A 17083-nucleotide genomic window follows, 5' to 3' on the forward strand; every position below is an offset into this window, starting at 1 on the left:
ACCAGTAACTTTATGATCACACTTTATCAACGTAGAGGCAACAGTCACTGTTCATACTTTGATATGGTTTCCTTCAAATATCAGAACTTCAAAAACACGATTGACTGTTCGTGACCTTTAGATTTTTTTATTTTAACAATGCTAACTAAAAAGAAAACACGATGTCTATCGTACATATGGGTGGAACTACAGGTACTGTTGTAAGAGTTTACCAGGCTGTTTACCAAGCTGTTCAGCCAGACCGGCGTAGACCGAGTCGATCCGGCGCATGGTTTTCAACAGGTCCTTCCTGCGATACTTGATCTCCACAGTTCCCTCTGCCTCTAGCACACCACCCCTTGACAGGGAGAGGGAAGGGGAGAGTGGTGGAGATGAGACAACAGGGAAAGGGGGATGAGAGAGAGTAGAGGGAAAGGAGTAAGAGAGCAGCTCATTCACATTGGCTCTGGAGAGAAGCTGCCCTGCCATGTTAAAAAAAGGCCCACCTGCTCTCTCTGTCTGCGTAGAGCTCCATGCACAGAAGGTTGATGGTGGGATCGATCACCACCCAGGATCCCCCCCTCAGCTCGGCGTGCGGCGGGATGTAGATCAACACAGGCTGGCGGAACTCACGCAGGCCGTCCACGATATAGGCCCCATACTTCAGCACCTGGTCGTACATGTCTGAGAGAAATAAAAACGGACTTGCAGTTGTGGTAACACCAATATTTACAATATTGTTTTGAGATTTTGAAGAAGAAAAAAAACGCTGTGTTGTAGTGGGGGTTTTCCAGTCAATATCAGACTCGGGTTCAAATACTATTTGAAATCTTACAAATGCGTCGAGCATTTGCTTTAGTCTGGCTGGAGTGCCAGGTGAGCATGACTTGAGATGTCCTAGTAGTCCCATTGCAACAGGCAAACTCAATCCAGCACAGATACAGTATTTGAAATGATTTTGAATAGTATTTGATCCCAGGTTGGCCAGTCAGTACCCTTCATTCCCCCGGAGAAGCCTCTCCAGTTGGCGAACACCATCAGAGGCAGCCGCTCACGGTTGAAGTCACGGATGGCCTGGGCCGTCTTGAAGGCAGAGTCCGGAAACCACACCTGGCCGGCCTGCTGCACCAGCTGAGTGAGTGTGTGAGTGAGAGTGAGTGCGAGACACACACAGAGGGATGTTAAACTCTGTTGCAGGTGTCGAATGAGTCTGCATTACCTTGTCAGATCATGTTTCCCTTTTCGAAAATGATCAAAGGCATCAAAACTTAATTCATGATGGTTTACTAACATGTCACCTTGGCATACGGCACAAGAACACAACATATAATGGAGGACACAAAGCCCACTCACTCTGGCCTCAGAATCCAAGTTTGCTGGATCGGCCGGGATAGCCACCTCAACGGTGCGTGTTTCCACAGCGATGACGCCAAGGGGAATCCCACCTAACCTGTGGTGTTGCGTTACAAATTAGTTGGCAGTCTGCCTTCGGAACTACTACATCTCAGTGATTCCATATCCTGCAGGTATAACGCTGAACAAGCTGTTATAATCATCTATGAGCCTTCATAATTGAATATAATTCAAATGTTATGTCTCTCGCTCCATGTATCAACTGACTCGAAATGACTGATATTTAGTAAGGGTCATTATGAGATAAGACGTAACGAGGTCAAACATGCTCATGACTAGTCTTAAAATGCATGAATGTATTAAAACTGCATCATAATGCATTGTACCTGCAGGTTTTAAGAAATTGTTACCCATATGTCTTCTGTAAGCATTTATATTGCGTGTGCGTGTGTGTGTGTCTATACAGTACACTCACCTGGCTCTGCCCACCACTACTGTCTGGGCCCAAGACCCCATCACTTCCATGAACGAGCCATGGTCACAAAATCCACTCTGCCAGGCTCCTTTTACAGCTAAACACAACATACAAAAATAGTCTATGACAGCAATATGTACAGTGTATTGCACTTTTTTTTTTTATGCACTTTTAAAAAGTTGGATTTTATTTAATTCAATATTCAGTACACTGCACTGGGTGACATAGCCATGTCTATCCACTCAGGGGCTGGGGGAAATAGAATCTGGGCAGAGTTAAGAGGGTTATGTATGCTGCAGAGTGTGTCTCACTGGGGTGGGGCCTCCCGGCCAGTAGCCAGCGGGGATCATAGGGAGCCTTCGTGGGGGTGAACTCGATCTCCCTCTCCACTGGGTCCTTGGGTGGTATCACCGGCACCGGAGAGTGCTTGGTCTGAAATCAGAGTAGAACAATGTTCTGACAACTCCTATCTGGGGGTTAGTCGGCTGAGTTAAACCTCTTACGAGACATCTTCAGCCTGGTCCGAGATCTGTTTGGGCTGTCTTGCCAAATTGGCGTCTCAGAGTAAGTGCTGATCTCTGATCAGTTTTGTCCATTAGATCATAATGAATATGATAACATGGACAGAGGGGATGTGATCCTAGATCAGCACTCCATCTCTGAGAATATTTATGAATATGGGGTCCGATCTGGTCTTCCTCTTTTTCTAATGTACCTTCGGCATATAGGAGAGCCACCGCAGGATAGTGAAAACGCCCTCAAAGTCATCGGGCACCGTGGTGTGCGTCACTCCGTTGTTGTGCATGATCTGGACGCCTCCCAGCTGGTTGTTGGAGGTGTACACTTCTCGACCCAGAACCTGTAACGACAACAGCTTCACTGTCAAGGACAATGGAAACACTTCACATATCCAGAGGATTATAGTACATTGCAGTTATAACGGTTTAAAATAGGTTTCACTACTTCTCCTTAACCGTCATACTACTGACCGGGGTCATTTTGACACGAGTCATATTTTTGATCATAGCCCAAAGGTGATTTATTCAATTCTTCATGACTTTGTCAATCAACTTGTTCTCAACCAATCTAAATAATTGTTTAGTGTTTCTGTATCAATATGGACTTAAAAATGACCTTTGGGGCCAAAAACACCTAATCCGCCGATAGTCATTTGATAAATAGGACCTTTATTTGAATATAGCTTTCTCTGGAGACATAAAAATAAGTTATCCATAGTTATTCTACAGGGAAATATTTTATAAATACCAGAATTCCTATAATATCCTCCAAAATTCTATATGTGCAACTTTTTAAGGTGTTTTGGTTGCTATAACATTTGGTTTGAAGTGACTGAGGATTTGGGCATGCTTTTAGAAACATCTTACCATAGGCCCTACCACTCCCATTGTTTCACTAGAAGCGATGCTAATGCTGGCTTCGCGATAAGTAAATAAATAAAATTAAGCCATATTTTTGGTAATTGTCTCATGATCAATGGATTAAACACTGTCAATAAAATTATGTATATTTACATTTTTGATGTACCGCCCCTTTAAAATGCAGTCGTTTTTTTAGCTCATTATGTCAAAATGAATATTTACTTCAAAATTCTGAAAAACAAAATGATACTACAGTCAAATGGTAAATTAGCTTTTTAGTACTAATGTGGTTAACAAATTAACTAAATTTGGCTAAAATAAGTCAGTTTTGATATTTGAAAAAAATCTGATAACATTATTTATGTTTAATGAGGTCTTAATTATTATCAAGTTAATTGACGATTGTTGCTTGTCAAAATGACCCAAGTTTACATACCCATGTATGTAAATTATGTTGGTAGTATGAGGGTTAGAGGGGTATTTTAGGTAAAAAACATATTTTCATATATTATTTTGAACATACGGGCTCCATAGTTATCCTAACAGTGGGCCTGTGTTTACTTCTTGTGTAAGTCTCAGAGTTCTAAAACGCATGATGAATCCAAGCAGACGGGACAGAGACATACCTTGTTGAGGGCTCCAGCCCCGGTCAGAATGATGTGGGAGTTCTCCACCTGGATGACCCGCTGCCCCAGACGCACTAGATAAGCCCCGATCCCAATGGCACGGCACGTCACCTGCAGTACCCAGGACATACAGTACCATGGCTTCAACATAACCCAGGTCGTTAGATAAGCCACGAGGCATGCTATGCCTAACACCAGACAAAGAGATGTGTGTGTGTGTGTGTGTGTGTCCTCCTGACCATGCTGATGGTGATGATCTCGTCGTAGGCCTTGGAAGACTCCCCGGCGATGGTACCTGATCCTCTCAGGTTTTCCACCCCAAGACCGTCTTCGGTCCCTATGATGTCAGTGATGATGTACCTGGAGTCCAGTCGACGGGATGGGGAGAGAGAGAGTCAGCGAACCTCTGGGATACCACACTGTCTTTGTTAGCTGTGCTAGTTGATAAGGGTGACTAGCACCAGAGGGGTATACTACAAAGCAGGTTCAAGGAGTTAGCCGGATGACCTGCCATAATATTTTTGATATTTCAAGATAAGCTTGAAAATGGGTATAGATTTGTCTTTTCAATTAGACTAAGTTGAGCATTTAAAAAAAAAAATGTCCCATCAAATCAATAGTTATACTGGTTGCTTTTCAAAGTCAGCTGGCTAACTAATTGATCCTGCTTTGGTTGTATACTCCTCAGGTGAAGGGCGTGCGTGCGCCACCTGGACTCTCCGCCCTCCTCCACGTGGTGGCAGTGGACAGCGTTGGTGGAGCTGATGCGGGTGTAGTCCTGGGGCGTCAGGTACAGATACTTGAAACCCTAGAGACAAACAAACAGTCATCAGTTCCAAGAAAGTGGGCTGACACAGAAACAGGGCATGTCTGTGTAGAGGCTGATAAGAGGTTACAACAGGATTACACCTTGCCATTATGCCCCACAGAGAAAATCAATCACACCCACTCTCAAACCACCAGTCAGGTTGCCCGACACAGTAGACCATGCCGCCAGCACATGGTAACAAATCAGCTTTGCCAGTGTCACACAGACGGAAGAAATAACATTAAGTCAAAATTTAGAAAAGTAATTTGCATTGCAGTGACCTCTGCTGCTGCAAATCAATTACATTTCTAATGACCATTTCCAGCGAGTGTTTTTCCCCACTTTTCAAATCAAACTTTATTTGTCACATACGCCGAATACAACAAGTGTAAACTTTAACGTGAAATGCTTACTTATAAGCCCTTAACCGACAGTGCAGTTCAAGAAGAGTTAAGAAAATATGCACCAAGTAGACTAAAATAAAGTACATGGTCGCATGGTATGCCCTTACAAGTCAAAACCCTGCACCCAAAGACCTTTTTACAAGGCCACTGAAGACAACGCAGTAGCAGGTGCTCAACTGAACAGTCCTTGTAAAAAAGGTCTTACGTACACTGTAGAATCTACTGTTAAGTAGTGACTGGTGATAAGTCACCTTGTAAGGGTCCTGGGGGTCGGTCCAGGCAACCTGGAACATGTGTCGTATCTCCTCGGCCAGGCCGATGCGCGCCCCGCTGTTGGCTGAGATGTAGATGCGTGGAATGCCCTCAGCCCGGGCCATCTCCGACGCCCGCAGGAACAGCTGGTCCTCCTGGGGCCCGAACGAGCCAATCATGTAGGTGATGTCGTTGCAGATGACGATGATATCGCGGCCCTCGGGATACTCTGGCGTCTTCATCCGCATCCGGAAGGCTACCATTCCCACCTGGGAGAGAGGGATAGAGAGCCAAGTAGAGTATTCAGGATTGCCAGGGGGGGTTTCAGGACAACATAGGGGGTTTTAAAACAAAGATGGCCCTGCTCGTCTCTGTAACACTAGAATATGTTGTCGTTCCAATCCACGTGAGCACGCTATGTGCTCTACCTCGTTGTCCCCAGGCAGGCGGTTCATCTGCACCAGTCGGTCATGCGGGTCCAGCACCAGCTCGGTGCACATCAGCACGTCTTTAGGGTAGCTGTCCCCCGGACCCCAAAGCTTAAAGAGGGCCTATGAGACACAAAAGGTAAAAAAACAGATAAAAAACAAACAAAGTCCCTGCAGTTAAAAAGGGTCAAGTGTCAAAAAGAGAGAGAGAGGAACCCCACCTGTCGGAACATCTCTGGGAAGTCGTAGACGTAGGTGGTGCCCAAGGTCTGGGCCTGGAAGCGTTTGGACTGCAGCAGGTCCTTGGTGACATAGGGATGGTTGATGAGCATGCCGTGCAGAGGGCCCTGCTTGTCCCCGTACGACTGGAACATGATCTAGAGGTCAGAGGGGAGACGGAGGTCAGTTGTCAGCTGCAGCTCATTGCATCGAACGGATAGAGAAACTGAAATAGAAAGAAGTGTTTCTAAATGATTTGTGAAGCATCCATATAGTCTTCAGGAATAACCTGTGAAGCGTTTAGCAAATTGTAGACCCTGCTGCACTGCTAATTCAACACTTTCTCTGGCTGTGCGTCATGCACCAATCTGTGTCAGTGAGCTGATCCCAGCCTGCGTGCCGGTTTATAAGTGCTCTTCCTGATCGGCCTACCTGTCCCGTTGAGGGGTCTGTGACCTCCTTATACAAGCTGATGTCCAGGTAGTAGCCGGACTCGTTGGTGAGGAACAGACGGATGGGGATGGCGGTCCCAGTGGGCGTCAGCCGGATGTTGATCTTGAGCTCGGCCTGGAGCACCCGGAGCTTCCACAGCCTACTGCCGTAACGCATCACCATGGAGCGCACAGACTCCTCAATCTACAGGACAGAGAGTGGCAAGACATACTGTAGTTCATATACACATGATATAACATTGATCACTTTAACTAGCTCATGAAACCCCACAATCCTTTGTGTTTGGCAAACAATATGCTTTTTACAAATATTTTTTATATAGCCCCCTTTAAGTTGATGGATTGTCATCAAAATCCCTTGTCCAGGAGGAGCCAACAGCACAGAGAGCAGAGGCACACGGACCTTGGAGGGGTCCATGATGACGGTCGGGACAAAGTTGAGGAAGATGTGGTTGCAGTCGGTGCGCCATTTGGTGTTGCTGAAGGCCACCTCCAGCTCATCCATAGCCTCCAGGAGAAGACGCTCACCCTCGTTCTGTAGGTACTCAAATGACGCTTCCTGGACAGAGAGAAAGGGGTGCTAGCGTTTTGAGCGAAAAGTAATATTCCAAGCAAGACACAAATGATTTATCTTCAATGTAAGGGAGCAAAATCAATACATGTATTTTTAACACCCTTTTTGTAAGGGGCCTCCTTCCACCCCTGCACTCTTGCGCTCGTGTGGGCATTTATTCCCCCCCCCGTACCTTTGTGATGAGGTCAGAGTGGCGCATGATGGCTCGGATGAAGTAGCGGTAGTCTGTGACCTCAGCGCCCCCCTGCACGCGAGCGGCACCCAGGTACTGGTGCATCTTGCTGTTGGCACAGGGCACGGCCGTCAGGTCAAAGTTACGCATGCGGTTCAGCTCCAGCTGGAAGGCCAGAGCAGGCTCCAGGTTCCTGTAGATACGGTCCTCCTGAAACTGGGAGAGAGACACGCACACAGGTGGAGAGCGAGTGGGTTTACTAGTGTTTTAAGGCTGTTCATGTATAACAAATGTCTAGTTATTGTTAAAAAAAAATAATTGTAAAGAAGTTGTTTTTTTACCCCGTCTCTGGCTCTGAAAGTGAAGAACTTGGGAAATTCCCTCTGGTAAAAATCAAAGAGGAAAATTAGATTCATGTTGGTCGTATTCATTAGGCACCAAAAGGAAGAAAATTGACGGAAACAGAGAGGGACTACCTGAAGTTGTCCAATAAGAAATGCTCGTTTTCGTTTTCTTTTGCAAAACGCTTTGCTGCGGTGTGCACTAATGGAAACGACCCTGCTTTTATTAGCCATAGTTTAATAGTAAGTTAATATTAAGTTAATAGGATATTAATAGTAAATCCAAAGTAGATTCAAATTAAGTTAATAGTAAGTCAAATCAGTTTAATATTAAGAGATGACAGAGCACTATTCACAGTCGTATTCAACAACAGCAAAGGGATTTTTCAAGATGTAGCCTCGTATGACCATCTCGATCTCGCGAGCTTACAATCCGTTTCGCTACATGGATTCCATGTAACAGAATGGAAGCTTGCGAGATTAGGAGGCTATTTCAAAACGGTCTCGTAGAAACATCTTACCCTCTGTGCGACTAAAAACGTGATCCTTCGGATGCCGTGCTCAAAGAGTAACACTTTCTGTAATAAGAAATGATCAAATCAAGTATAATCCTAGTGCAGAAATCATAGGACATACTGGGATAATAATGAAAGGGAATCCTAACTTCCACTTAAGTCAAATATTCACTTAATCCTGTGTTGAGGTCAAATGGGAGACTAAGTTGAAATTCAACGTTGAGCAGAAGCTAGGATTCACCCCTATGAGGAAAAAAGCCCCGACACAATTACACTGTGAGAGTTTGGTGGGATGAACCGTGCTGCTGACCTTAGACTGGGCGAAGGCAGCGAAGGCTGTGACCAAGGTATCGTCATCCTCTGTGTCCGCCGACTTGATGGACACATTGATGATGTGGATGGGGTTCTCCTTCTTGTTCTGCTGGAGAGCACGGGGAAATAATCAATCACAGCTTAGTGAGAAATGTCAGCCTTCACCTCGTATACCAAAAAAAAAAAAATCAGATTGTAGCTGTATAGTTCATATGCAAAGATATCAATATTATATAATATTCAGTTCTTATCTAATTAAACAAATGGTTCGTTTTAGGCAAACAATATATTTTTGTTGTCGTTCTAATGGAGGTATTTTATCGACAATATTTCTGTCCATTTAGTAGACCCCTTGTGGCTTGAGAGCACCCCCAGAAGCAACAATTCCATAAAGCCTCTAACACCATCCCATCACACGGTCACCTTGCAGTTATCCTCCTCGTAGAACTGATTGGAGCAGGCCTCGGGGAAAAGCGGGCTCTCCAGGAGCGGGTCAGCAAAACTGGAGATGACCTCATCAAAGTTCCTGCACACACACACCCAATATTCCATTTGTTTTGTGTTAGCCGCGACTGTTCGCTAACAGTCTGAGAAGATTGTGTGCCGCGAACGTAAATGTCTGTTTCGGGTCTAAACTGCCACTAAAATGAATCAAGTGGCCACAGACTTTCTGGTATATTTAGTAGGAATAGCTAAGTCGTTTACAGTTTGAATATTGTCGCTAGTAAGCCACAGTAATCCTTACAAAAAAAGTAGCCGTTTGATGTTTCACCGTAACATTTTGGAATGTTCATTCAAATCGTTCAACTGAAATTGTGGCAACATGTTCGCTGCAAACAAGCCTAGTTGAACGCGCCTCAGGTCTCGGACAAGGCTTATTATTACCCCATATTACCAGACATCCAAGAGTTGATCTGTGTTTTTTTACCTTTTGAAGTCTTCGAAACACTGGAAGGCCACCATGGCTCCCATGCGCTGACAGGGGGGAGAGAACGCCCCATCTAGGAAGAGTTCGCTACCCTGCCGCCTCATCTCAAACTGTCCCACACTGTTCACCGGCATCGCCAACCTGAGGGAAGGGACGACACACTGGTGACTCCTGGGTAGGGTTGGGGTGAGCACTGGGAGCAATGGTATAGCATACTGTACCTGTTTTCTTTCCACAAAGCATAACAGACAGCAATATCTTTGTTTTCTAGACATGTTTTGTTTGATAATACGTTTGAAATGAACAGACTGATTGTGTATAACTGACTATGGTTGATTGAAAGAGGCGTGGCAGATTACTATAGTGGCCTATGAGGGTCAAATATGCAACTGGAGAATATAGAATGTGCTTTTTGTCACAAAAAAAAGGGTTTAAAAACACACATTGCAAACAGTAGGTCAGACAAAGTACATATGCTTCTCAAAAGCTACATCTCTATGAAAGTTGAGAAAGGCAACAAAAACAAAAAAAATGTGAAGAATATAAATTAGGAAGGACGTGTTGGAGGAGTCCTTCGGCAGAGGTTTGTGTTTTTTTTTAAAGATGGGGGAAGAGAAAAACAGCGCATTCAGCCATGCATTGCTAGGAGACATACACAGACGGAGCCAGACAGTGTGGCAGGCTGCCTGGAAGGAGGAGCTGTACTCTACCTGTTCAGAGTAGGGCTGCTCCCTCTGAAATCAGATCATTGACAGGTGAATGTAAGCAGTGGATGATCAACCTTGACCACAATGCATTCTTATTAGTTTCAAAGCACTTGATGGCATACTCTAGCTTTGCACATTAATAATGACCATGAAAAACCATTCTGAAGTTAAAATGTTAAAAGCAGCAAATGGGTAATTTTATTTTAACTACTGGATGTGATTGAGATCCATTGTGATTTATCAAGTTGCAATTACAAAACCTGACTTCTAACAAGACAGAATAGAGCAGAGGGGAAAGCCGAAAGTCAATCCTTTGCAATTGGGCCTGACTTTCAGTGAATTGAATTTTCACAACTGTGAAAATCTCCTTTAAAAAAAAAACCCGTAAGAAATTTTTTAAACAAAAAAGGAAGTCAGTTTCCTGGTTTATGGAATTAGAGCTTTGGCATCGAGAGTCCATTTCGATAGTTTACTTACGTCTGACGGTTTGCCCCAAAATGGCAGTGGAGAAACGATTACATTGAAGGGCTTGTCCCAAAGGGGAGAGGGTTATGGGGGTGTCAGAAGATGATCTACTGCTCTACACAAAAGGAAACAGCACACAGACTGTACCATGACCAGGGTTTTACAGGCCCTATTAGTGCTCTCAGTATAGAGATTGAGCAACACGTTCTCAGAGATGCTGAGCATGTAGAGTTGAGTGGATTACGTGTTGGCGCGCGCTGAGTGAATCACTCGGGTGAATCTCTCGCTTGTTGATGGGGAGAAATGGGAAACAGGAGCAAATCAATGAGAACCAGAGAAAAACTGGACTGCAGAGAAATGGCATAAAGACATACCAACCAAAAAAAAAAGTATAAAATACAACGATTGGCTCATTCACTAACAAATACACAAAAGATTTCCATTCCCATCGCTTGAGAATAATTCAAATCCTTGTGGTGAAAAGTAAATTAGCTAACTAAATATAACCAACTTTCTTTTCATTAACAACACAGTTATCATAATGGCACAGTTGTAACTTTAGGTTGTAAACTAACAGTCTTTCCTGTCTATTTCAAATTGCGCCCACCCTGTCCCTTCCATCTCAACTCAGACTTTATTACCAGGGATAGTGGCAGCTATGGACGCCTTGTATTGAAAGTGGCAACTCCAGAGTTGGGACATTGTAGGTTACGTTTGTTGTAGAGCTGCTTTGTGACGCTGGTAGAGAACTGGTGTCTGCGGTGGCTGGGTACCTGTTGGGGTGGGACGACGGCAACATGAACTGAAAGTCTACGGCACACGTCCCGTCCTGCAACTGGTGATGCTGGAGGCTGTTCAGCTCGTAAGCAATGTAGCCCCTTCGCACGTACACCTATAGGTAGGGGACCACGGTAGGCGAACATTTTAGCTCAAATCTACATCAGGACGAAGCCATGTCAGGTTTATATGCTGTTCACTTTGCTCACCTCCAAGGCAGCCATGCACACCACCCGGTTAGTGTGGTAGAAGAAATTGGGCAAGACGTCAAAAATGGAGGTCTCAGACAGGATGAGTTTCTGCCGAGGAGTAAAGACATATTATCCTTCGGATCTTACGGAAGTATAACAAACAAAAAAATGCTGTTTTGGAAAAATCGTGACGCTCACCTTCAGGTTCTCTGGGCAGAACTGGTGTCCATACATGTCGATGGCAGACAGAAAGATGGACTCCACCTGGTTGTGCCTCAGTTCATAAGAGGGCAGATGGGAAGCGATCAAAACCTGCAAAATACACACTTGTCCATCAATATTCAGAATGTTGTTTTGAAGCTACTAAACTACAATATGTAGTGCCCATCTAAGTGAATAATATCTACCATCTTACCAGACTGACTGGGGGTCTTAGAATGTCGAAGAACGGTACACTCCGCTGTGCGAAAACATAATTCAGTACAAACGGTTGCGAAACGTACCTGTCTGGCACGCAGTGCCACCTTTGAGTTCTCCATCTTGTTGAGCTGTGTGAGCTCGTTCAGGATGACCATCAGCTCGTCTGCTAGGGTGGGGTCCCGCCCACACAGCTGATCCTAAACGTCACCAGGGTACACACAGCACACTCCCTATTAGCATTGGTGAGTCTTGAAACATGTCCCCGTCACCATCAATTGCCAATGAAGGGAAACTGCAGTGTTAACACTGAAAAAATTACACTTTTAAAAAAAAGTGTGGTTTCATTATCCAGCGTTGGTTGACCCCTCCAAAAAAGCAAAAACATTAGCGCAATGCAGTTTCCTTTTTATTGAATTTATGTTTAAGCTTCATTTCATTGTTATTCATCAAGTGGACACGAAGCTGTGGGTGTTTAGCTGAGAGAGAGAGAGAGAGAGAGAGAGTAGCCTTACGATGAGTATGGTGACCAGGATGTTCTTCTTGGAGACCTGAGCGTGAGAAAAGATGCTCTCCAGCACAGGGGTCATGTCAGGCTTGTACTGCTCCCTCAGGTTGATCACACACTTGTCGTAGTGAGCTGTTCACACAAAAACAAAAATTGGCCATACAATGCATCACCGCGATATAAAAGAAGTCATAAACAGCAGGATATTGTCTCGATTATATCCACAGTGACACACCAAATCACCTTGTTGGAACTGCATCTCCACCTGAAGGTAACACTTGAGCAGATCCAGCACCACAGACTTCATGTATCCTCGGATTCCACTGCGGTACCTGTGACAAATTCATCCACCCACTATTACAATCCAAATCCAACATCCTATCTGAAGTCGTACATGTCATGGAGGGATGATTCAGATAATGAAATAAGAGAAGTGCGACCTCTGCACCAGCTGGACGATACTCTGAGTGTTCATGAAGAACACTTCCCGGTCGGCCTTCTTCTGAAGGGTGGCTGCGTGGCTGTCCAAGATACAGGCAATCTGAAATGGATGGGAAACCAATTCACCAAGTGTACTGTAGAGCAGACCTGGGTTCAGATCAGGGGTTGGAACCAAACTTATTTTCCAATCGTTTCGTTCCACTGTTCTGACCAGCATAACAAAGTCCTGAACCGGTTTGAACCAGAAAAAAGGGTACCCGTGTATATTGTTCCTTTAACTACAAAAAGCAACAGTTTTTACATTTTGCGCATTAAATTACTCCACCAATCAGTGGAGATAGAAAACTGCTCTATAGACCGGGAAAGCTAGTTGTTTACATGCTTGACTCATACAGACAAGTGCTGGGCGGAGATGCGACTGAAATTCTGCAGGGTGGGGAGAGAGCGAAAGAGACGGGCGGGCACGGAGGAGGCTTGGCTTGAAGCGCTGGGCTTCACGATATGACTTGCATTATAATGCGTTTAGGATATTAGCAGTAGGCCGAACATTACTTCACTGAATTCCATAATTATTTATATACTACTAGATTCCTATATACTAGTGGCTAATATGGAGGAACTTCGTTCCCAGTTCTGTTTTCGTTCTTCAAAAAATAGTTATTTTCCAGTTTTCGGTTCTGTTCCCTGAACCGGTTCCAACCCCTGATTCAAATACACACCATTAGAAAAGTTTCAGATACTTTGAGCGTTAGCTATAGCTTAAGGCTAAGTCACCCACCCTCTGGCTGGGGAACTGGCAGAGCACCGAGGTGATGTTGCTGGCGTACTGGGCCATGACCTTGCGGATGGCCTTCTCGACGCTGGGCGGGATGCGGCTGGCCACGCTGGTCATTAACTCCTGGAGCTCCAGCAGGGGCAGCGAGGGGTCCCGCAGGGTCTTCATCAGGGTGTCTACCCACTTCTTCACCTGCAGGCAGGAGGGGGGGGGACATGCTGCCATCACACCCCCCAATATCACACCCCCGTCCCACAGCTTGACCGACATCCCTATTCGACACTGTGCACAAGGCATGCCATTCTATTGCCTGCGTTCCATACACGTCTTTATAGAAATCATCCAAGAATGATGTGGTTTCAGAGAACTTAAAGCACTTCTTTGGGATGTTGTGAGATCTGATCGTCTGCTAATAACGACGAACTAGAATAACGCAGTAAGCCACTGTATTGGTACGCGCTGCACAGCTGCAGTGGGTGGAGGCCCTCACCTTGTTGCTGAAGTAGGGCTCGGTGAGGCAGTAGCCGGCCATGACCTTGACCAGGTTCTCCAGGACCATGTGGAAGATCTGGTGGAGCTTCTCCCCCACGATGGGCAGTGGCTGCTGGGCCGGGAAGGAGGCCGTGTTCAGCTCCACCTAGGAGATGCACAGGAAGATAGGGTTCGGATAAAAACAGCCTCCAAATGTGGACCTGACCACCAAGCCACCCTGCGATTGACTGACCGAAGGCGTGCGATTTACATGACGTATGTTTTAAACGTATAGCATCATTTTTTTGTACTATGTGATTTGTATCGTATTACATGATATTTCCTAAAAAGGCTGCCTCCTATAATAGCTGTATTAAAGGCTGTGTCCGAAATGGCACCCTGTTCCCTATATAGGCCAAGTGCAGTATATAGGGGATAGGTTGCCAGAGTTGTATAGAAGTTGGTGAATGGGTGACTTGCTGGTTGGATGTTGCTGGGATCATCCAGGTCCAATCTGGCCACCACACAGCCAGGCTCCAGCACCGCCCCGTGCCTCTTCACATAGTGGACACAGCCCGACACCACCACCGTCAGCGTCATCACCATCTTCATCACCTGCAACCATAACGCAGAAGTCAGTCCATGTGCTCACACACACACTACCAATCTAATGAGGATCTAAATTGTCATACCCAAACTGGTAAACATACAGTATGTTCTCATGGAACCCTCTGCTCACCTCGATCTCCGCATACGAGTTCCCGGCGCAGATATGGCCTCCATCTTCCACTAGGTATTGCAGGAGTTTACCAGCAGAGGACGACCTCAGCACCGTGGGGTCCCTCTCCTTCTCAAACACACACGTCTTGTTGCCAACAGTGATCCGGTAGCTAGAGGGTTACAAAGGCATACGTTCATGACGGAGCATCAACTCCCAAGTGAGACAAATTATGACCATTTAGAAAGTATCGACTTAATGGCCAGTCCATCCATCCATTCGGATTTGAGATGAACAGGAAGTCTCACCTGTCCACTTCCTCCTTCATGTAGGTGGTGTAGCTGCTGCCGTTGTAGGAGAGGAGGAGCCCGCCGTCGCTCAGCCGGTGGACGTCGATCTCGATGTCCGAGCCGTTCATGATGATGACGTACGTAGTGGGGGACTGGCGAGCTACCTGTCAGTCATAAAACATAGTTGGGGTTGAATTGGTTGATAACTTCCTCTTAAGACACATTTTCACTTAGTCATGCACTGATGTCAATGGGCGACTAAGTGAAACCTTGACTGGTTAGGATTTGTCCCTGAGAGAATGAGGAAGTTCAGTCATGACAGAGAATGAGAGAGGTGTAATATCAGGTCCTCCTACCTTGAGGCAGTATTTGACCCCCTCGTAGATCAGGTCCACATCAACAGTATTCAGCAGACTGGCTGCAGGCAGCACCTGGCCTCTACAAGAAGACATTTCACATACTGGATTTAGAAAAGTACATAGAACAAGCATTACAGTAATAAGACAGGATAGGGAGACATTGAGATTCTCTTGCTGCTTACAGAGGTGTTCGCTCCCCGCCAAGGATTTAAAAGCATAGGATTGGTGTAAGAAATATGGTAGATAGACGATCTAACTAGCTGAAGGACTAAAAACAAAAAAAGATAACCATTTTAAAACACACTGTGTGTAAAATACGTACAGTTGAAGTCGGACGTTTACATACACTTAGGTTGGAGTCATTAAAACTCGTTTTTCAACCACACCACAAATTTCTTGTTAACAAACTATGGTTTTGACAAGTCGGTTAGGGCATCTACTTTGTGCATGACACAAGTCATTTTTCCAACAATTGTTTACAGACAGATTATTTCACTTATCATTCACTGTATCACAATTCCAGTGGGTCAGAAGTTTACATACACTAAGTAGACTGTGCCTTTAAACAGCTTGGAAAATTCCAGAAAATGATGTCATGGCTTTAGAAGCTTCTGATAGGCTAATTGGCATCATTTGAGTCATTTGAAGGTGTACCTGTGGATGTATTTCAAGGCCTACCTTCAAACTCAGTGCCTCTTTGCATGACATCACGGGAAAATCAAAAGTAATCAGCCAAGACCTCAGAAAAAAAAATTGTAGACCTCCACAAGTCTGGTTCATCCTTGGGAACAATTTCAAACGCCTGAAGGTACCACGTTCATCTGTACAAACAATAGTACGCAAGGAATTGTGAATCTGAGTTTAAAAGATCTTTGTCCCCATGTGCAATTGCAAACCGTAGTCAGCTTTTTTATGGCGGTTTTGGCGCAGTGGCTTCTTCCTTGCTGAGCGGCCTTTCAGGTTATGTCATTATAGGACGCGTTTTACCGTGGATATAGATACTTTTGTACCTGTTTCCTCCAGCATCTTCACAAGGTTTTTTGCTGTTCTGGGATTGATTTGCACTTTTCGCACCAAAGTACGTTCATCTCTAGGAGACAGAACGCGTCCCCTTCCTGAGCGGTATGACAGCTGCATGGTCCCTTGGTGTTTATGCTTGCGTACTATTGTTTGTACAGATAAACGTGGTACCTTCAGGCGTTTGAAATTGTTCCCAAGGATGAACCAGACTTGTGGAGGTCTACAAACTTTTATCTGAGGTCTTGGCTGATTTCTTTTGATTTTCCCATGATATCAAGCAAAGAGGCACTGAGTTTGAAGGTAGGCCTTGAAATACAACCTCTGTTCAACCTCCAATTGACTCAAATGTCAATTAGCCTATCAGAAGCTTCTAAAGCCATGACATCATTTTCTGGAATTTTCCAAGCTGTTTAAAAAGGCACAGTCAACTTAGTGTATGTAAACTTCTGACCCACTGGAATTGTGATAGTGAAATAATCTGTCTGTAAACAATTGTTGGAAAAATGACTTGTGTCATGCACAAAGTAGATGTCCTAGCCAACTTGCCAAAACCATAGTTTGTTAAAAAGAAATGTGCAGTTGTTGAAAAACAAGTTAATGACTCCAACCTAAGTGTGTGTAAACTTCCGACTTCAACTGTACATATTTTACGGACACAGTATATTTTAAAATGGTTCTCTTTTTTGTTTTTAGGCCTTCAGCTAGTTAGATCAGCCCAGCAGCGGAG

At 44.9% G+C, this 17083-nt stretch overlaps 1 protein-coding gene across 9 annotated transcripts in view; it reads right to left on the bottom strand.

The window, feature by feature from the left end:
• LOC139545734 (acetyl-CoA carboxylase 2-like) overlaps positions 1-17083 on the bottom strand; it is a 42567-nt gene that overhangs the window by 7172 nt on the left and 18312 nt on the right. For 3 of the 9 annotated variants that reach the window (XM_071353819.1, XM_071353818.1, XM_071353827.1), the window contains 35 exons: positions 15334-15415; positions 14996-15141; positions 14709-14859; positions 14450-14584; positions 13989-14135; positions 13502-13690; positions 12723-12823; positions 12526-12614; positions 12290-12414; positions 11861-11974; positions 11556-11669; positions 11376-11465; positions 11163-11281; positions 9928-9951; positions 9218-9358; positions 8713-8815; positions 8288-8398; positions 7984-8040; positions 7463-7504; positions 7122-7337; positions 6779-6934; positions 6356-6559; positions 5926-6081; positions 5705-5827; positions 5276-5545; positions 4523-4620; positions 4052-4172; positions 3813-3923; positions 2523-2666; positions 2119-2239; positions 1808-1904; positions 1333-1429; positions 975-1110; positions 486-663; positions 213-337 (listed from right to left, as the gene is read on the bottom strand). In XM_071353819.1, coding sequence (XP_071209920.1) covers positions 213-337; positions 486-663; positions 975-1110; positions 1333-1429; positions 1808-1904; positions 2119-2239; positions 2523-2666; positions 3813-3923; positions 4052-4172; positions 4523-4620; positions 5276-5545; positions 5705-5827; positions 5926-6081; positions 6356-6559; positions 6779-6934; positions 7122-7337; positions 7463-7504; positions 7984-8040; positions 8288-8398; positions 8713-8815; positions 9218-9358; positions 9928-9951; positions 11163-11281; positions 11376-11465; positions 11556-11669; positions 11861-11974; positions 12290-12414; positions 12526-12614; positions 12723-12823; positions 13502-13690; positions 13989-14135; positions 14450-14584; positions 14709-14859; positions 14996-15141; positions 15334-15415 — 4433 coding nt within the window. The remainder of the gene's footprint in view (positions 1-212; positions 338-485; positions 664-974; positions 1111-1332; positions 1430-1807; positions 1905-2118; positions 2240-2522; positions 2667-3812; positions 3924-4051; positions 4173-4522; positions 4621-5275; positions 5546-5704; positions 5828-5925; positions 6082-6355; positions 6560-6778; positions 6935-7121; positions 7338-7462; positions 7505-7983; positions 8041-8287; positions 8399-8712; positions 8816-9217; positions 9359-9927; positions 9952-11162; positions 11282-11375; positions 11466-11555; positions 11670-11860; positions 11975-12289; positions 12415-12525; positions 12615-12722; positions 12824-13501; positions 13691-13988; positions 14136-14449; positions 14585-14708; positions 14860-14995; positions 15142-15333; positions 15416-17083) is intronic. The other 6 variants (XM_071353822.1, XM_071353820.1, XM_071353821.1 and 3 more) reach the window with 6 other exon arrangements.

Source organism: Salvelinus alpinus, chromosome 19, assembly GCF_045679555.1.
Source record: "Salvelinus alpinus chromosome 19, SLU_Salpinus.1, whole genome shotgun sequence".
In the NCBI taxonomy this organism is placed as follows: Eukaryota; Metazoa; Chordata; class Actinopteri; order Salmoniformes; family Salmonidae; genus Salvelinus; species Salvelinus alpinus.